Source organism: Zalophus californianus, chromosome 6 (genome assembly GCF_009762305.2).
Source record: "Zalophus californianus isolate mZalCal1 chromosome 6, mZalCal1.pri.v2, whole genome shotgun sequence".
Lineage (NCBI taxonomy): Eukaryota > Metazoa > Chordata > Mammalia > Carnivora > Otariidae > Zalophus > Zalophus californianus.
In genome coordinates this window covers 13,080,260-13,100,071 of record NC_045600.1, presented here as the reverse complement: position 1 = coordinate 13,100,071, position 19,812 = coordinate 13,080,260, and the positions used below count along the sequence as shown (strand labels likewise).

At 43.9% G+C, this 19,812-nt stretch overlaps 1 protein-coding gene across 5 annotated transcripts in view; it reads right to left on the bottom strand.

The window, feature by feature from the left end:
* TTC7B (tetratricopeptide repeat domain 7B) overlaps positions 1–19,812 on the bottom strand; it is a 249,804-nt gene that overhangs the window by 151,367 nt on the left and 78,625 nt on the right. For 4 of the 5 annotated variants that reach the window (XM_035727914.1, XM_035727915.1, XM_035727917.1 and 1 more), the window contains exon 5: positions 17,682–17,803. The exons of the other annotated variant lie outside the window; for it this stretch is intronic. In XM_035727914.1, coding sequence (XP_035583807.1) covers positions 17,682–17,803 — 122 coding nt within the window. The remainder of the gene's footprint in view (positions 1–17,681; positions 17,804–19,812) is intronic. 5 annotated transcript variants of the gene reach the window in all.

Below are 19,812 nucleotides of genomic sequence, written 5' to 3'. Positions count from 1 at the left end.
CGGGGCCCTCCCACAGGGGTGGACAACAAGGGGACAGCAGAGAATTTTCTGCTGAGCGGTCTGAGCAGACAGAGAACTCTGAAGTAAGACAGTGTCAGACAAAGAGACTCACAGTGATGAAATGATGACAACACTGAAATGGGTCTGTCCATCGTCGTTACGTTAGAAATTCAATTCTTTCATCCTACAGCGCCTCGTGTATCTGGCCCTTCCCAGTCAGAATTCACAACCAATCACCCCAGATGGTGAGCTCAATTGTACCTTTGGACCATATATAGAAAACAAGCTTCGCCAAGCCCAAGAGCGGGACAAGTGTGATCTATGAGGAGCATATTTAGTTTTCTCGGGGGAAGAGGCTATTTCCAAGCCCCTCCAAGCCATCCAGAAGAGCTGGCATTTATCGACAAACCACTGACAAGATCATTAAGACATATTTCACTCCCTCTTCAAGAAAGCCCTGCCTCCAAGACTTCTGGCTCCTTCCGGACAGAGATTGGGTCCTCATGTGCCCCAAGAACAAGACCCAGCCGCATACCTGCTATTCACGGGGCCACTGTGAGGATAACATGAGGTAACAGTAAACACGAGTGAAGGTGGGCCATCACCATCATCGTCTTCTGAAGCAACACTAACTGGTTCCATGCCCCACCCCAACCCATTATTCCAGATGGTCCTCTCACTAAGCTAGCAAGGCACACAGGACTTCATTATCTTCCACCGACAGGGAGGGAAACGGAGTCCCTGAGAGAGAAAGGGAGCGGCCTTTTGATGCCCAGTACGGGGATCCCTCCGCTGGCCTCTGCTGGGCAGTGTTCTACCTCATCTTTCACTGCCCACCCTCCCCCAACTTTTTAAACTTTTTTATTGTATAAAATATAGACACAGAAAGTCATATCAAACAACTCTATTGCCTGGGGAATTCTTAACGAGACAAACACCCTTGTAACTACCGCCCAGGTTAAAAAAAAAACCATTGTCAATCACCTCATCCCAATTAACAGGCTCCCCTCTCCACCCAAAAGTAACTGCTTCCCTGACTTTTAGAATAATCACCTCATTCTACTTCCTTATGGCTTAATCACTCAAGTGTACATGCCTACATGACTTTAGTCTTGCCCACTTTCACCCTTACTCAAGGAGTCTTTAAGAGCTCTTCATCTGTAGATGCCCTTTTCTAGCTCTTTTTTCTTACAATTTATCTGTTAAAGAATCTGAACTGTCTGACCCATAGAGTTTCCCCTTGGATAGAAAACTGCATAATTTCATATGTTCCTCTGTTCTCTGTGTTTCTTTCACTTGGCAGCTGGATTTCAAGGCTTGACCAATCCAGGTTTGGTCCCTTTGCTCAAGATTTTGCCAGTGGTGCGCTCTTCTATCAGGAGCCACATCATTTCTGGCTGTCACTTTTTTGGGGGGGCAGGGAGGGGTGCTAGCAGCCCTTGATGCTCAGTGGTTAGATACATTAATTCACTGGGAGTTACAAAATGGTGACATTCTAATGTAGAATGTCTCACTGTAGTTTTCATTCATTAGCTGGAATAATCTTATAGGAAGGTGGCTTCTTTCATCTAATATTTGGTTCTCCAGTTCTTTTTATTTACTTTGTTAGATACTGATTTAAAACTCATGAATTTAAACATATTTGATGAGGCTATTGCAATTTTTATCCTTCTTGAAATTCAAATTGTCCCATATTTGGCCTGAATTCTTTTACCATGATCCTAGAAATCTTTTAAGTTTCCTTGCTCTCTGGTACGTAAAGATGCTCCAAGTTCATCCTATTCATTTCTTATTCCAGAACTGGAATGAGTTTTCTTTTATTGGTAAATGATAATTCAAGATCACAGCCGTGGCACTAGGGATGTTCACTGCCATTGGGTCGGTCACGGAGATGGGCCTCCCTCTCTCTCCCTCCCTCCCTCCCTTCCTCTCTCCCATGCCCACATGTATATATGTTTATATACACACACATGCACACACATGTACATGTCCAAACACACACAATACCTCACGATTTCCATCGTTTCCAATATTTCCAATTTAATCATTCGAATTCGGGACTGTTTTTTATTTCTTCTATCTTAAATCTATTTTGCCTTTCTCCCACACTAAGAATCCTGGTTCTCAAGGACACAGGGGATAATAGTTAGAACATTCCATAAGTATTCATTTGCTTTATTCCATGTCACACAAAAGCATTTCAGAACTGCAATGCCAATAATACCACCACCATTATGATTACTGAAATGTTAAAAATTTATTTTCTGCATATGCTATCAGCATTCTCCTTCCATTTTTAAATGTATCATTGTACTCTATCTGTAATGAGACACACAAAGAAACAGAAAAGTTTGACCCATGCTCAGAAAAAAGAGCAATCAATATAAATTCACTCCGAATGGGCCCACATATTGCATTTAGCAAAGACTTCAAAGAAGCTATTATGAGTATGATCAAAGATGTAACAGAAACTACATATAAAGATTTTTTCAAGATCAGATGATGATAATTCAAAAAATGGGGACTCTCAATAGAGAAACAGAAGTGATAGGAATTAGCTAAATGGAGATTTTTAGAATTAAAAAGTATAAATACAATAAAAAATCCCCTAAATGGGTTCAACAGCAGCTTTGAGATGGCAGAAAAAACACTGACATTAAAGATACATGAATAAAAATTATCCAGACTAAAGAACAGAGAGAAAAAGGACTGAAGAAATACAGGCACATAATTATAAAACTGCTAAAAGACAAATATATATATATATATACATATATATCAAAAGTAACAACTAAATTAATCACATACAAGGGAATTAACAATAAGATTGACAGCGACTTCTCATCACACATAGTGGAAGATACACTCAAGGTTCTGAAAGAAAAGAAACTATCACCAAGAATTCTATATACAGTAAAACTGTCACTCAGAAATGAAGGTAAATAAAGATGTTCCCAGATAAACAAAAAGGTGAGAGAATTCATAGCTAGCAGACATGCCCAGTACAAAATTTTAAAGGAAGTCCATCAGACTGCAAGGAAATGACAACTGAGGGTAATTTGAATCCACAGGAAAAAATCGGCTAAGAGTACTAGAAATGTAAATATGTGGATAAATATAAAATATTGTATAAATACATTTTAAATCATTTCAAACTTATATAAAAGATAAGATTGCTATAAGGGAATATTTTTCTGCACTGTTGTGTTTATAACATATAGAGACGTTAATAGCACAAAGGGAGGAAATGAAGCTATATTAGAGCCAAGTTGTATATTTTACTAAAATTAAGTCAGTATGAACCTGAAGTACTCTGTGATAATTTAAGATGTACGTGATAATTCATAGAGAGACCACTGCAAATATTTTTTTAAAAAATACAGCTAAAAAATCAACAGAAACAGAAGAACTAAAATGTAATACTAAAAAGCATTTGTTTAACACAAAAGAAGGTGATAGAGAGGAACAAAGAACTTAAAAAGATGCCAGACATATAGAAAACTGAGCAAGATGGCAGACAAAAATCTGATCATATCAATAGTTACATTAAATGTGAATGGATTAAACACTCCAATCAAAAGGCAAACATTTTTATAACAGCAAGATCCAACTAACCATATGCTATCTATAAGAAATATAAAAGAGGGGTACTTTACTCCAAAGACACAAATAGTTTGAAAATAAAAGGACAAAAAAGATATACCTCTGTAAACAGTAACTACAAGATAGCTAGTGTAGCTATATTAGTATCAGGTAAGACAGTCCTTAAGTGATGAAACACTACCAGAGACAAGGAGGCATTTATGAAGAACCTACAGCTAACATCTTATATTATGGTGAAAGACCAAATGCTTTCTTCTTAAGGTCAGGCAGGAATAAGATAAAGATGTCTGCTCTTACCACCTCTCTTCAACTTTGTATTGGAGGTTCTTGCCAGTGCAATAAGGTAATAAATGGAAATAAAAGACATACAGTTTGGAAATGAGAAGTAAAACAGTTTTTATTCACTGATGACATGATCCCATATATAAAAATTCTAAGTAACCTTTTAAAAAATTACAACAACTAATTAATAAGGTTGCCAAGGTTGCAACATTCAAAATCAACAGTTACATCTATATAATAGTAAAGTAATCTGAAAGTGAAATTAAGAAAATAATTCCATTCACAAGAGCATGAAAATGAATAAAATGCTTAGGACAAACTTAACAAAAAAAAAGGAAAACTTGCACAATAAAAACTACAAAACATTTTTGAGAGAAATTAAAGAAAATCTAAATAAATGGAGAGATACTGGATTGGAAGATTCACTATTACTTATACGGCAATTCTCCTTAAATTGATCCAGAGATTCACTGCCAACCTTATCAAAATCCTGGCAGGCTTTTTGTGTAGAAATTGACAAGCTGATTCTAAAATGTATATGGAAATGTCAGGGACTGAGAGTAGCCAAAATAATTTTGAAAGAGAACAAAGTTAGAGAACTTACACTATCTAATTTCAACACTTGCTGTAAAGCTACATATTTAAGACAGTGTGGTATTGGCTTAAGGGTAGACATATAAAATCAGTGAAACGAAATAGAGACGCCAGAAATAAACCTTTCGATTTATGTTCAGTTAACTAATTTTTTACTAATGTGTCAAGGAAATTTAGTGGGGAAAAGAGACTCTTCAACAAATGGTGGCTGGACAACTGGGTATTCGGATACAAAAAAATTCTACTTTGACCCTTACCTCACACCATACACAAATATCAAAAACCAGACTAGAGACCCACATGTAAAAGCTAAAACTATAAAATTTCTGGAATAAAACATAGGAGAAAATCTTTGTGGTCTCAGATTAGGCAAAATTTTCTTAGATGTGACACCCAAAGGATGATCCATAAAAAGAAAAATTGATAAAAAGGACTTCATCCAAAATCAACTTTTCCTCCTTAAGTGACATCATTTAAAAAATGAATACAAGCCACAGACAGGCAGAAAATATTCACAAATTATATATCTGATAAAAGACTTGTATTCAGAATATATAACTCCTACAATTTGATAATAAGACAACCGAATAGAAAACAGGTCAAAAAATTTGAATAGATGTTTCACCACAGAAGATACAAGAAGAGCTAACAGGCAAACAAAAACTGCTGAACCTCATTAATCATTAGAGAAATGCACATTCAAATCACAATGAGATACCATCACAAACCCACGAGACTGGCTTTAATTTAAAAACTGGCAATCCCAAGTGTTGAAGAGAATGGAAAGAAGCTGGAACACTCACATGTTGCTGGCAGGAATGTAAACTAGCACAACCGCTTTGGAAAACAGCTTGTCAATTTTCTTAAAAAGTTAAACATAAACTTATCAAATGACCCAGCAATTCCACTTCTATGAATCTATCCAGGGAAATGAAAACATGTGTCTACAGAAAGATTTGTACAGGAATGTTCATGGCAGCATTATGCATAATAGCTAAAAAGTGCAAACAATCCAAAATTTGTTCATCAATTGGTAAATGAGTCTACAAAAGAGTGCATATCCATACAATGGAATAACTATTTAGCAATAAAAGGGAATGACCTACTGAGACATGCTACAGTGTGGGTGAACATAAAAACCATGCTAAGTGAAAGAGGCAGGACATAAAGGACCACATATTCCATGATTCCATTTATGTGAAATTTTTGGATAAGGCAAATCTATAGCGGTAACAAACAGATCAGTGGTTGCCTGGGGCAGAGCATGGGAGTGGGTTATGGAAATGTTCTAAAACCCAAGCGTGCCAATGCCTGCACTGCTGTGAAAACTAATTGAAAACAAATGAACTGCATGTTTGCAAAGGTGCATTTTTAAAACACCTGAACAAAGCTGCTAAAAAATATAGCAGCTTGCTTTATGATAATTCTTGGCTACCTCCCCCTCCCCATTTACCTCTACCTTTTTGTTCCTTTCTGCTTGTGTCACTTCTTGGTCGATTTCCACTCCATACTTCCCAGTTCCCCCGCACTGTGGGGAGCAGTCCCAGCAAAGGGCCCAGAGGTCCGTTTTCCTGTCTTCGGAGGGCCCAGACTGCTCCAGCCCCTTGGATCTTACTTGGCTCATCCCAGTTGGCCAGACGAGCTGTCCAGTACATACTTGCTGATTATTTCAGGGTCCCTGGTGCTCAGGCCCATGAGATGCCCCACTGCTTCCTTCTGCTTTCTCCCACACAAACGCAAGTGACATTCCAGTCCATGGTATAAGTGCCAGACACCATCAAGCACACTATGATGTAGGTACCATTACTATCCCCAGTTTATGAAAGGGGGAAACTGAAGCACAGACAGGTTAAGTAACTTGCCAAGGTCACAGTGCTAGCAAATGTCTCTGATAACATCCAGAGTCAGTGGTCTGTAACCACTTGACAATGCTGCCTCTAACGAGCGTATGGAGTGTATCTGGCCTGACATATCTGGCATTCCCCTGTGACTAACACCTCTGTCCCCCTCAGTCCTCCCTACGATGGGAAATGGTACCCCTCCTTCAAAGACCAAGTTCAAATGTCAATTCTTCTAAGAAACCAGATGAATTCACACTGGCAGGCAGGTGGCTTCTTCCTCCCCTCCCTTCTTTTCTCCAGCCCATCCCTCTATGATAGTGCTTTTCACCAGGTGTTATAATTATTCGTTGACAGCCTTCTCTTTCCCCATGAGCTCAGAGAACATTTTTTATTCATCTCATATCCCAGAGCTTACCCCAGTGACTGGCACCCAGCAGGCTCTCAATAAACATGCATGGAATTGAGTGGGCAATAGTTCGTTTTTTTTTTTTTAAACTAGCTCAAAATGTACTTGAAAGCAATATAATTGCATCTTTTTAAAAAATCTGTAATTCAGAGTTTTTTTTTTTTTTTTTTTTTTTTACCAAGGCTGGCTAATGAGTTTTTCTGGGGTATTCTTCAGAAGAAACACAGCATCTGATTCTTCCTGTATTTTAGCTGCTTATTCCCAACATGCAGAGATTGGTGCTTCTGATGCTAATTTGCCAGGGAGATTCAAAGGAGAACCAGCTACCATATCCCAAACACCTGCCAGCAGAGAGAGGCTGAAGGAGGAAGAGCTAGGAGACGGAAGGTACCGTACGTCTGTGCCAGGCCTAAAGCATTACCACCAAAGTGACCTACGAAAAAACGAGAAAAATTCAAATCTAAAATAGAGAGGAAGGTGGAAAAACCAAATATCAGTTGAAAGAAAAGTAACTCGCTAATTTTTTAAAAAATCTTGTAATTTAATGCAGGATTCTGCTGTGAGAACATACAATTATACTGTGGTTTTCCTTGTTGGTGTACAGATCTATGGTGGACACTGCCATACAAATATAAAGGCAGGTACTTCTAAGAAAATTTATAGGCCCACTCATTTTCAATAGAAGGTTCTAGTATTTCCTAAGAAAAGTCAGAAATTCTGCAAAGATGTCTCAGTCATTTTCTGGGCTTTAGCTCAATCTCTCTCTGCAACTCTGTAAGAGTTGACTAAAAATACCTCCGGGAAAAAAAAGAATGGAGAAAAAAATAATGATTTAAAAAGAAATAGGTAGGAAGTATCCCTTGAAAAGAGCTGAGGCCCTCACTCCCTCCAACCCTGCTCTTGTGTGAAATATTAATGCATTTGACACCCAAACCAGGGAAGGAAAACAGCAGGTTAAGGAGTTTTCTCCGGCCAAGACCCAGAACAGGGGTGCTGCCTGCTCTTCCCACCCTCTCCCATCCACCCTGCTTCTAGAGCAAACACGTCTGGACCCGCTCTGTGTCACCAAATTACCGGGAAAGCTCCCCACAGTCTGACAGGCTCAGAGAGGGTGAAATTTGGCTTCCTTCTTGACCAGACAGGATGCGAATTCCTCTTTCCCAACACACATGTGTCATTTCAACAGTCTGCCCTTGAGGGGCTGTGTACAAAGGCCACATATACTCTCACATGCTTCTGGGTCCAACTTGGCCCCACGGAGTTTCAAGTCGAAGAGATACTTACTTAAAAAATGTGGGTCTGGGAGGCCCTGGGAGCAAACTTTCTCAACAACTAAACCACTGAAGACAATAATTCTCTTTCCTGCTGCGGGAACTCTGGAACTCCCATCCAGATGTGTATATGCTAGGCTTAAGTGAGGAAGCCTCCAATCACTGAAATTCCACTAAGCTAGGAGCATCTCAGGAATGATTCTGTCAGAGCCTGCTTGAGGACTTTGCTTTAAAAAAAAAAAAGATTTTATTTATTTATTTGAGAGACAGTGAGTGAGAGAGAGAGAGAGAGAGAGAGAGAGAGAGCGCACGCACAAGTTGGGGGGAGGGGCAGAGGCAGAAGGAGAAGCAGACTCCCTGCTGAGCGGGGAACTCGATGCAGGACTTGATCCCAGGACCCCAGGATCATGACCTGAGCTGAAGGCAGACACTTAACCGACTGAGACACCCAGGTGCCCTGGTGACTTTCTTTTTTTTTAAGATTTTATATATTTATTTGACAGAAAGACAGCGAGAGGGAACACAAGCAGCAGGGGTAGGAGGGAGAAGCAGGCCTCCTGCAGAGCAGGGAGCCTGACGAGGAGCTTGACCCCACTGAGATCACCACCCCAGCCGAAGGCAGACGCTTAACGACTGAGCCACCCAGGCGCCCCGCCCTGATGACTTTCTTATAATTAAGCCACAATTATTCTAAGTACCCTCCGATCTCAGAGATAAGGCAGAAAGCAGAGGTCTCTATGATTTACCCAGAAAATATATGATTTCTTATTGAGGTCAAGGAAGGTGTTTGATACCTGAACCCCTCCCCACTCCTTTAACAGAAGGACATCATATGCAGAAAGACCTAGATGAGCAGAGCACATCTCCCTCTTTACCACCGAGAAGCAGGAACGGGGGCAGTAAGTTCCACTTAGCTCTCAATAAATATATGCTACGCTACCTCATTTTAAAGAAAGCATGCAATCATTAGGCATCTGTGAGTCACAGCCATCTCCACCAAGAATGAGAAGTTCATTTACTCATTCGTTCATTCACGTACAATTCTATACCAGACATTGCTCAAGGTACACGTCCCTCCCCAAACAAAACAGAAATTTCTGCCCAAGTGGAACTTATATTCTAGTGATGAGGGACAAATTAGATAAGAAAAAAATAAAATACAATGTGAGCAAAGGGTTAACAAATTCCTTTCCTCCCCTGCTTCACAATTTGACCTGAGGTTAACTTCCTAGTTGTGTTTCCCTGGAAACCTAAAAAAGATAAAATGTCGATTATGTTACGAGGCAACATTGCTTATCATAAAAATGACCCCTGATTGATAACTTGCATTTGGACTGGACGGAACATTCATATCTGATGGGGACATCGTAGCTTGGGCTTCCTCTAATGTGAGGACTTAAAACTGGGCATATCCCTTGGGGAACCCTGAATACTTGGGACAGATCCCACACTTACTAATTGTGAGGCTCATTCTGTAGCAGCTGAGCTGTCACTTGAGGGGGGAGGGGCAAACAGAACAGCTCCTGGGTGGCCATATGGACGGCTGAGAGCATGATTCACATAGAAGAGAAACCCCTGACATGGCCTTGCTGGCAATTTATAATCCTGTTCTAGATCTTTCTATTTAGATGGGTGTCAACTGCGGCCTATGAAAGTCCTGTGAGTCAGAATGCTTAACTGAACTTAAGAAGACCCTGGTAAGCACTGTTTATAGTATATTTAATGCTGGTTAAACGTTAAGGAGAAAAGGCAGAAAAAAAAAGACAGGTGAGTTGGACAAGATGCTTCTGAAGATCCCTTCAGGTCTAAATAATAAGCATCCCTCACATCCCACCTTGACTCTGCTAGTTGGCCCTCATGCACTGATTTGTCTTCAGGCTTCTGCTCAGTCACTCCCTCGGGAAAACCTCCCCTAGCCACCAAATCTAGGTCAATTTCATTTTAAAATGGACTCTCACAGAAATGGGTACCTTTCTTTCTGAACACTATCTTAGCACTATACATCCAAGAATATCATGATCTAATTTCTCTCTGAGAGCAAGCGGCATGTCTGGCTGCTCACCACTTTATCCCCAGCACCTGGAGAATGTCTGGCACAGGGCAGGAGCTGAAGAGATGCTGGAAGAACAAGTGACTATCACAACATACTTGAAACCAAACAGAGGTGGGGAGTACTCCTCATACCACACTGTTTGCTCCTGTGTGCATCTAGTCATGCTACTCCCATCCAGAGCACGACCCCAGAGTGGCTCTACAGATATCACCATTTGCTATCAGGGATGCCCAGGGGATCGATCTCCAATCCCACCAAGAGGTATTGGGAATATTAAAAAAATTAAGTTCATTTTGACTGTTAGACACCGTATTGTACAACCATCTCTTTTTAGGAAAACATGCAAAGTGAAAGGGTAAATTTAAAAGCATTAGCATTGTCTTCTTCCTGTGTCCTAAGGCTTAACCCACTGGTAGTTATTATTTATTTTCCGGCTGAACTAGAAAATCCATAGGGATCATTTGCTATCTTGACCCTAGCTCCTCGCACAGAAAATCTGATGGATGAATAAATAACAGAATGAAATAAACAAAGAATCTCTCCCTTTCCTCCTGCCCCCATTAAAGCAGAAAATCACCACCCGAGACAAATCTCTTGTGAAGAACTAAAAGAAGCTCCTGTACCAGTTCATGTTTCAGAAAATTCCAACTCTAAATGGTGGCTAAAGGAGGCAGTGCACAGCTGATCAAAACCATGTGGGGAGGGGCCTTTATGAGATGTAATTAACTGCTAGTTAGTTCACCTGTTCTACCCCCTTCACCCCCCCCCCCCCCCAATTCTCAGCACTTTGGAAGCCTGAAATGACCCACCCTGTTCTTCTGCTGAAGCCAAGGGCAGACCAACATGGATGCAACCCACCTTGCTGTGCTCATAAAGCTTTCAGACGACACAGGACTCTAACATTCATTGTTAGTATACTGAAAGCAATTACGTGTTCCCTATAATGCATTCCCCATAATTCATCACTGAAAGTGGCCTTGGAGTTTCATAATTAAAATTGACAAAGATTTCTTTGTTTCCATACCAACAGTTTTGATGGCATTAAGGGATTAGGCAGACCTAGTCTACATTTAAACAAAACAGAGAAGATTTGGCTGATGCTTTTTGTTACATGAATAATTACATCTAGACTGGCTTTTAAAAGTCCTTGTTTTCTAAGTATAACATATTCCTTCAAGGTCTGCTGCTCAATGTTCCACTTTCAAAAACAGGGTACTAACTGGGCATGATCTGTATGGGCCAAGTGGTGAGAAAGTGAGACTGGGCGTCAGAAGAAGGAGGTGCAGGTCCCCAGCTCTGCCACCAACCAGTTGTGTGGCCCTGAGTAAATCACGCTGCCTTATTTATTGACTGTTTTCCCAACCAAATTGTAAACTCCACAGGGGCACTGACTGGGTCTCACTTGTCCTCTAAGATCAGTATTTGGCTCTAGTAAGTAACCTAGTAAGGTTCTCGATAAACATTTATTAAACGATACTGCACATGATTTCTCCGGATCTTAGACTTCTCATCTATCAAAGGCAGTGATCGAAACAAATGTGCTCTGACAGATTCTGTACCCCACCATCAGCTCAACTGTTATGGAAATTCTCCTTAACAGTGAGAGGACTCATGAAACGTGCTCAGCACAGTGAGCGAGGTTGACCAGAAGTCTTCCACACTGAGTCTATGCCTCTCTCCCCTCACAACTGCTTCAGCCACACTGGACCCCTTTCAGATTCTGAAACACATCAAGCTCTTTCCTGGGTCAAGAGCTTGCACATGCTGGACCCTCCACTTGGAATCCTCTTTCCTACTCTCAGCAGGGTTACCTCCTGCTCACCGTCATGTCCTGGGCTCTGGGTCGCCTCCTCAGGAGGCCCAGCCTGACCACCCTACCTAAGCAGGTGCCCTCTGTTATCTGCATTCACTGCACCCATTCATTCCCTGGCACATATTCTAATTTGTAATTGTATCCATTGGTTTACTTGCTTATCATCTGTCTCCCTCAGTAGACCTGGACCATGTCTCTTCCATTCGCCAATGTAGCACCAAGCACAATACTGGACACATAGGGGAACTCCATAAATACTTATCCGATGACTGGCCAAACCCACTGTGTGCCAGGTCCTATGCTGAGAGGTTTATATAAAAATCCACAGATCTCTACACAAACCCTCACTCCAGCCAGATTGATCTCCTCATACTCCGCAGAATATATACAATGCTTATTAGAGCTCTAACTGCACACTTCTACCCACTATTTGGGAGGCGGCCCTGGCTCTCCCCAGTCGATTCGCATCGACATCATTCCGAGCGCACTTCTCCAAAGCTTTACCCCCTTTACAGATCGTGCAGCTGTGTCCATATGGCAGCTTCCTTATTTGCTTTTGTGGCAAGCTGAACTCGTCCTGTCAACACACCCAAACTATCCTGAAATTGCTTGTTTGCATCCTTAATTCCCCATTGGACTGTGAGTTATAGCAAGGCAGGGACTTTGCCCCTCCTCTTCACCATTGCCTAAGATAGGGTCTGGTACCTAATAGGTAGGCAAGTCATCCTCCCTATATGACCTTCCTGAATGAAGGATTACATGGGCCTAGAGACTCCAGCTCACTTGGATCACTTAAAGAGATCAGGTGTTCTCCCATGGTTTACTCTTTTATACAAAAGAACTGCGTTACCTACATTTATGTCTTGACCTTTCCTTTTCTCTTACTATCTCCTAGAATGCAGGCCCATTTCCTTCTAATCTCTGAATCTCTCTCAAAGACCATCATGGACAAAACATTGATACGTATTAAATGCTTCCTGGAACCGTGTCTGAATTCTCTCCCTATGCATTGCATTTGACTTATGATATAAAAAGCCACATGCAGTTTAAAGAGTGAACACTTCTTACCACTGCGGGAGGGAAGGCAGCCTGAATGCGAGAATGCACAGGCCAAGGCCAAGCTGCTCTGGTGCCTGGGGAGCCAGCACGGGCCCCCCTCACTTCCTGGCCGGCCCCTTCCCACGACCCCCTCCCCGTGACCTGCTGCCGCTGCTCTCTCTGGGGCGGGAAACACAGGAAGCACCCTCCTCAGCAGCCCCTAGGATACTGCATGCCTCAGGGCTCCTTTTTCGGCCTGCTAATTCTAGGCTACATTAAGCAGGGCTGAACAGGTCAACAAAATGAGGAAGTCTAGGGATTTTTAAAGCCAATGCACAGTGGTGATTAGTGGTCTATTTGATTGACTATAATAACAAAACGCCAAAAAGCCCCTCTACACCCCTTTCTTCCCCGGCGTGGCACCAAGCACCGCAGGGCAACTCAGAGTCTGACCAAACCTCCTCCGCGTCGGGGTTTCCAGGGTAGAACTCCATGATGCACCCCAGCAAAGAGTACGACCCACAGGCACATCTCCCAGGTGTCGCTGGGCATTTGCCTTCTTGTTTTAATGTATCCCCACCCTCCCTGAATTAAAACCAATTCGGAGCCCAGGAAAACACCTGCTGCCATCGATTTTGCTCAGCCAGTGCATCTGACAGGGCTGACAAGAAGCAAAGTTACCTGAAATGTCCTTTGCTACGCTTTGTTGATAAGAGATGGTCAAATATTCCTAAAACAGCATGCAGTCAATAACTGGCATCCCAAACCTGAGCTGCCTGGAAATTCTGGCCACAAGGACTCAAGCGAGGAGTATCATTTCTCTTCTCCTTAGGAGGCTGAGGGGAGGAGGGTGCCTGGCTGGCTCAGTTGGTGGAGCGTGTGATTCTTGATCTCGGGGTTCTGAGTTCAAGCCCCACATTGGGTGTAGAGATTATTTAAAAATAAAATAAAATAAAAAATCTTTAAAAAAAACTCCAACAAGGCTGAGGGGACCCCCAGGCTGAAGCCATCTCTGGGCCACTAGCTGTGCTGCCCAGCGGCCACCCCTCGCTAGTCACCCCACCTCCTCTCGGGAGCGCCGACAAGGCCATCAGTCATTATAGCTGGCCCAGCTGACCGAGCTCACCTAAACCAGCAGCCATAAATAAATGCCCTTCCCTGAAAAATGTGTCAGGTGAGGCTCAGCAACCAAATGAGTGATGTCTGCATTGCAAACCTTCCACTTCCACTGGAGGCTGACCTTCACCTGGTCCCACGTCCACCTGGAAAGTCAGCCGGGCATCCGCATCACTGGCAATGACAGCTTGGCACCTGCCGCTTGCCTGACGCTTTAGGAAGCGCTCCCACACGCATTGTCTTACTTGTGCCTCAGCTCAGCTCTGTGACCTGGGGCGGGGGGGTGCCAGACCCATTTTACAGATAAAGACACCGAGACCCAGTGAGGAGAAGGACTGGTTCCAAATCCAAGTCCTCTGGCTCCGACACCCTTGCTGCCCCTCCTCTGAGCGCCTGCCTCAGCAAGGCCGCTCCAGGAACCCTTGGAGGTCGCGTCCTGGCCCTCTGAGGCTAACGCGCTCTCATTACACCTTCTGCAGAGCTGAGCAAGAGGGTTTTTCTTCATCCTTCGCAGGCTTGCTGCTGCCACCCAGAGGGAGAGGAGAACTAGCCACGAGACAGATGTGGCTGTGTGGGGCTCAGATAGGACCAGGTGTTCTGTCCCAACAGGAGGAAAGAGGCTGCGGGGCGGGGGGGGGGGGGAGGCAGGGAGAGAGGAAAAGGGGAAGAGGAGAGAGGAGGAAACAGAAGACCTGCAGCACACTCTGCAGGAGACATGAGTAAAAGTGGGAGGAGAAAACCCCAATCAGCAGCAGAGGCTGGGAACCCCCCCAGCAACGTCTGGTCCCCGGGTCCCGAGGCTCCTCCCAGGGAGGCAGGATGACGACGGACCACTCGCTGCTGGAGGGTCGGCCCAGCCTCTGCGCACACGGACGGACTTTCCCCTGAGTGGAGCCGTGCTGGAAGGATGCACGGCCGAACCCGGCAGCCAGGTCACCGTGGGCACACGGCGGCAACGCTACCCATAGTACCAGCCTCGAGGGGCGGCAGTGCCCGGGAAAGAGCCGACGCCGTGAGGATCAAGGACGGTGAAGTAAGAGCCTTGGTCTGGGACTCGGATTCTTTCTGAAAGAGACCCAAGTTCACTAGTTTGTTCACGTACTCTTGGGAAAGATGGGAGGATTATAAACGAATAAGGTTAATTACTAAATCTCATTAAGTCCTCAGGGAGGGCAACTACAAAGCTGAATGCATCGAAGTACATTTCTAAAGAAAAAGATGTGCTTTATCAATTCCCATCTCTTATTGCGAAGCTCTTCTACAGCCCATTTTCTTAATCCTTGCAAATCCGTCAAACCCCGTCCGTGATACCCTTCCAGATACATATTTTTAAAGTGCAGAGGGGCACCTGGGTGGCTCAGTCGGTTAAGCATGTGACTCTTGGTTTTGGCTCAGGTCATGATCTCAGGGTTGTGAGATCGAGCCCCATGCTGGGTTCTCTGCTGAGCATGGAGCCTGCTTAAGATTTTCTCCCTCCCTCTCCCTCTGCCCCTCCCTGCCACTCTCTCTCTCTCTCTCTCTCTCCCCCCGCAACCTAAAAAATAAATAAAAATAAAAATAATTTAAAAAATTAAGTACAGAAAAGCAAAAAGGAGCAAACACATCAGAAGATGGGATGTGGGAAGCCACTGGTGCTTAGGGACAGCAGCTACCTCCAGGTGCCCCCACCTACTCCACAGAGATCCTGGCTGTGCACGTCCATTGACAATGACGCAGGCGGGGCTCCTGGGCCCCGAGAGACCCACTGCTCTAAGTCAGGCGGCCTGGCAGCACTGGACAGGCCCAAGCCTCCTGTTGCTCGCTCTCCTTTCATCCACAGCTTATGGTCCCCGAACTGGCCTTCACCTCCATCTACCCCAAAGTGATCTCTCATTACTGCTGCAAAGGACATTGCAGCTGGCGAGGACCCTCTAGAGAAGCTGGCCAACCCTATCACTGGTCTCCGGAGCCCAAAGAGAAGAGCGAGGGGACAAGAAAGGAGGAGAAAAGGCTTCAAAGTTAAGCAGTCTCTTCACTTTGGCCACGTCAATGGGAATCTCCTTGAACTTGGGTGAAATAAAAAGAGAAATGAGCCGGTAAGCAATTCCTGGCATGTAATCCATCTTCTAGGACAAACCTCTCATCATTATTATTTTTTAGTTGGATTCCAGTGGGCAGCCAGCATTTCAGGGCAGGAGGTCAGAGCCCAAGAGGACTAGCTTCTTCCTCTTCAGTGAGTAGGCTTCAGATGAAAATAAATTATCCAGCCCACCTTTACCAATCTTACACAAAACGTTTTCAATAGAAGGTATTGGTTCGGCACCCTTGAGAGCCCCAAGGGAATGCACTCCTGCCTCTGGACTTGCGTATGGGAGTCAACCACATACACTTACAGGTCAGAGGGAGAGAGAGCAAGGTTGGGGGTCCTCTGTGATGATCACCATTTATTGTTAAAAGGGAGAAGAAACAAATCACTCAAAAAAATATTCCATGTTCGCTCCCTTGTCCCTCTATTAATAGCATCATAGGAAAGAGAACTAAAAATTCAGCTTAGAGGACATGCACTGTTGCTCAGATGATCTCAATCAGTGGCAGATGAGATCAAACTCGAAAGCATCTTCCTGGCCACCAAGGCCTCAAGCCAGTCCAAACCTTGGGGTGTTATTGTGGCCTTTCACACGCCATGCTGATCTGAACCAATGGTCTTTGGAGCCAAGCAGGTCTTCTCCACCAACAATTTAATGGGATTTGGAGAAATAAGCATTTGCAGGCAACAAATGAGAAATGTTTGCATGTGGCTCTGAGCCAGCGAACAGAAGACATGCCACTCCCATGAGCTACGCCCCAAGGTTTGAAGCTCTTGAAAATGAAGAGGGAGGAACTCCACCGTTCATTTATCCAAAGGCTGGGACTCGTGTCCCCTCTGTGGTTCTAAGCGCTATTTGGCTATTCCTAGAGGAAGGGGAACAAGCCTACGCGGAGCTACAGAGAAGCCAGATACCTACTGTGGGTCTTCATGCACATCTATCCTGCAGCACAAGGTCAAAACAAGGGACAGCTGAAGAGATTTGGAACAGAATCATCACCTTCCTCATTAAGAGCAACACAAAAAGGAAAACAAACGTCAAATGTACTGGAAAGCTATCCCTCACGTTCACGTCAGTAAACTTTCCTAAATCCTTTGCAAAGGCAGCTCAAGTGGAAAATGTGCCCGTGTGATGTCAGAGCCACACTCACTTTCCTAAATACTGTTGGGGATTTGGCAGACCCAATTCTTGGAACTGAGAAGCCACTCAGGAGATGACCCTGTGTGCTGGGATTTCCACGTCATTGACTCGTCCCCCAACGGAAGGGGCTGGTCTGTGCGGTACCGCTGCCGAGGAGGAGGGGTGGCAGAAAGCTCGCTCCCAGCAGACCCACCCGCTGGCCTGGGGCTTCGAACCTGTGACTCCTCCTCACAAAGGAGCCCTCCTTCCTCCCTTCTCCCACCTTCAGACCTCATGGCAAAGGGAGAGAGCCGGGGGAGAAGAGACAAAAGAGCCTACATTCATGATTTTAAAAAACTCTTCCAATCGTAGTTCATGTTCAAAATTGCTTTCATACGATAGCTGAACCGGAGACAGCATGGTGAGGCTTTCTATTTTCCTTCTTTAGGAACCTGAGTTAAAAAACGAAGAAGGCTTACCCATTTTTGAAATAGAGGACATGGGCTCTCTGAAGTCCTGTTTCTAGGAAAAAACCTAGTTCTTGATCGTGGGGAGCAGGGCCAGGCTTAGGGCTTCTGTTTTGAATATTGGTAAGTATTACCTGGAAGGGGAGAAAATCGGAAAACTAATCAGATCCATATCCAAGCCTAGTCCCTTCAAACCGCATCTCTACACGCGCTGCACGACAACCTGACAAACCAGCTTCCTCGCGCCAATACGGGTGCACAGGGACCGGTGCAGGAGTGAGCACAAAAATTAGGACAGCTGAGGGAATGACGTCTCTGAGCCAGGGCATGCGTGGCTCTCCTGGCACTGAAGGGTGCTGAGGGGTGCCCGGTGCCAGGCGGAGCACTGAGGCGGAGGGGCCCTGCTGGGTGCCAGAATGTTGACAGAGAGTCTGAGTGAGACAGAAACAGGTCCCGGCAACAGGCCGGAAAAGTCATCATCCACCAATGGCAGAGATCACGGACAGGCTGACGGCAGCTCCAGCCCTACATAAGCTCGATGAACTCCAAAGAAAGCTGAGCCGAGAAGCGCTGTGATTGGCATTGGCCCCGAAATTACCCAGGGAGGGTGAACTCTCGAGGCTTCAAAGCCAAGGCCTATGGACTCTCAAGGGGAGCTCGGAGAAAAACAAACAAAGCTCTCTCTCTCCCAAAACTTGATCTTTTGTCAACAGACAATGAGCTTTTAAAGGTCTAAATTTTTAGCCCCACAAGAAAGACTGCCAACTAATCAGGAGCAAGACCTTCAAGTCGAGTGGGTTATAGTGAAGGGTAAACACACACCTACTATTAGAGAAGCTACCCGCTTTAAACTGGCAAGTCAAACAAAGCATTTATCAAACAGAAGCCACTTGCGGCCCATTTAAAAACCCTACAAGTGTTCTCCAAACATGCTGTCCACATCTGTGGAAAGTCAGCAGCCCTTCAAAGACCCAGCCGTAAGCCAAAGCTCAAACGTTCTAGAGGTCTCAGAATTATTCTCCGTATGGAGTGGAAGCAATTCCTGCGTCTCTAACTTTCGCGCTTCGGGAAACAGCAAAGACAAGTGCACAATGAACAGATGTTGTGGGATGAAATCCAGGTGGGCAACCCTTGCATTTGAACTACATCCCAGCATCTTATCAAAACTGCCTGGCTCCTTCCCGACTTAGCACTTGGCTCTGTGAGTGCTAAGAGGTAGGTGTTCCTCCTACCCCTGCGAACTGTCATTTTTGGCTCGACTGCAGGCTCCTCCCCAGTGCATCCTCCAAACGCTGCACATGCAAAGAGCGCGGGCTCTTATAAGTCCCTCTTACAAGAGGGTGAGCTCACCCTTTCCTCTGAGCTTCAGAAATCATCTCTATGTTGCCAACTCCCAAAGTTATCCTCTCTACTGCAGACCTGCCCTCCGAACACTAGACTCATATATTCAACTACTTCCTTGATATCTCTACTTGGAGGCCCAACACTTAAACTTTTAAAATATTAGCCTTCATTGGCTTTCAAGCATAGCTTTTAATTTTTAAAAATGCTGTGATTACTTTAAAGCAAAACCAATTCAGTACAGCACACAAAGAAAATAAAAAATCATCTCAAAATTCCACCACACAGAAACAACCAGTTAACATTTATTGAACAATAACCCAGGTATCCCTATACATACGTATCAAGGAAAGAAAGATAAAAATCATTTTCCAAAAACTGAGATTGTGTTATGTATGCCAGTTTTAAATGTAAACCGTTACATTTAGTTTAACTTTAATTAAATTTAACAGGAGAAACTAAAATGTGACCAAAGTAATTACTCAACTTCAGAAAAAAATGTGGTTTTTTACACATAGTCATTAAAGGTCTGGGCACTTGTCCTAAAGTTAAAAACAGATCTTATATTTATTATATGTATGTATGCATGTGCCCATGGAGAGAGTATATAGATACAGATGTATCTTAACAAATTAAGTCTTTTGCTCCATAAAAGTAGGATGTCTTCCCATTTATTTAGGTTTTCTTTAATTTCTTTCAACGGTGATTTGTAGTTTTCAGGGTTTAAGATTTATACCTCTTTCTATTATTCCCATGTATTTTCATCTTTTTTTTTAACATATATTATTTGTTTCAGAGGTAC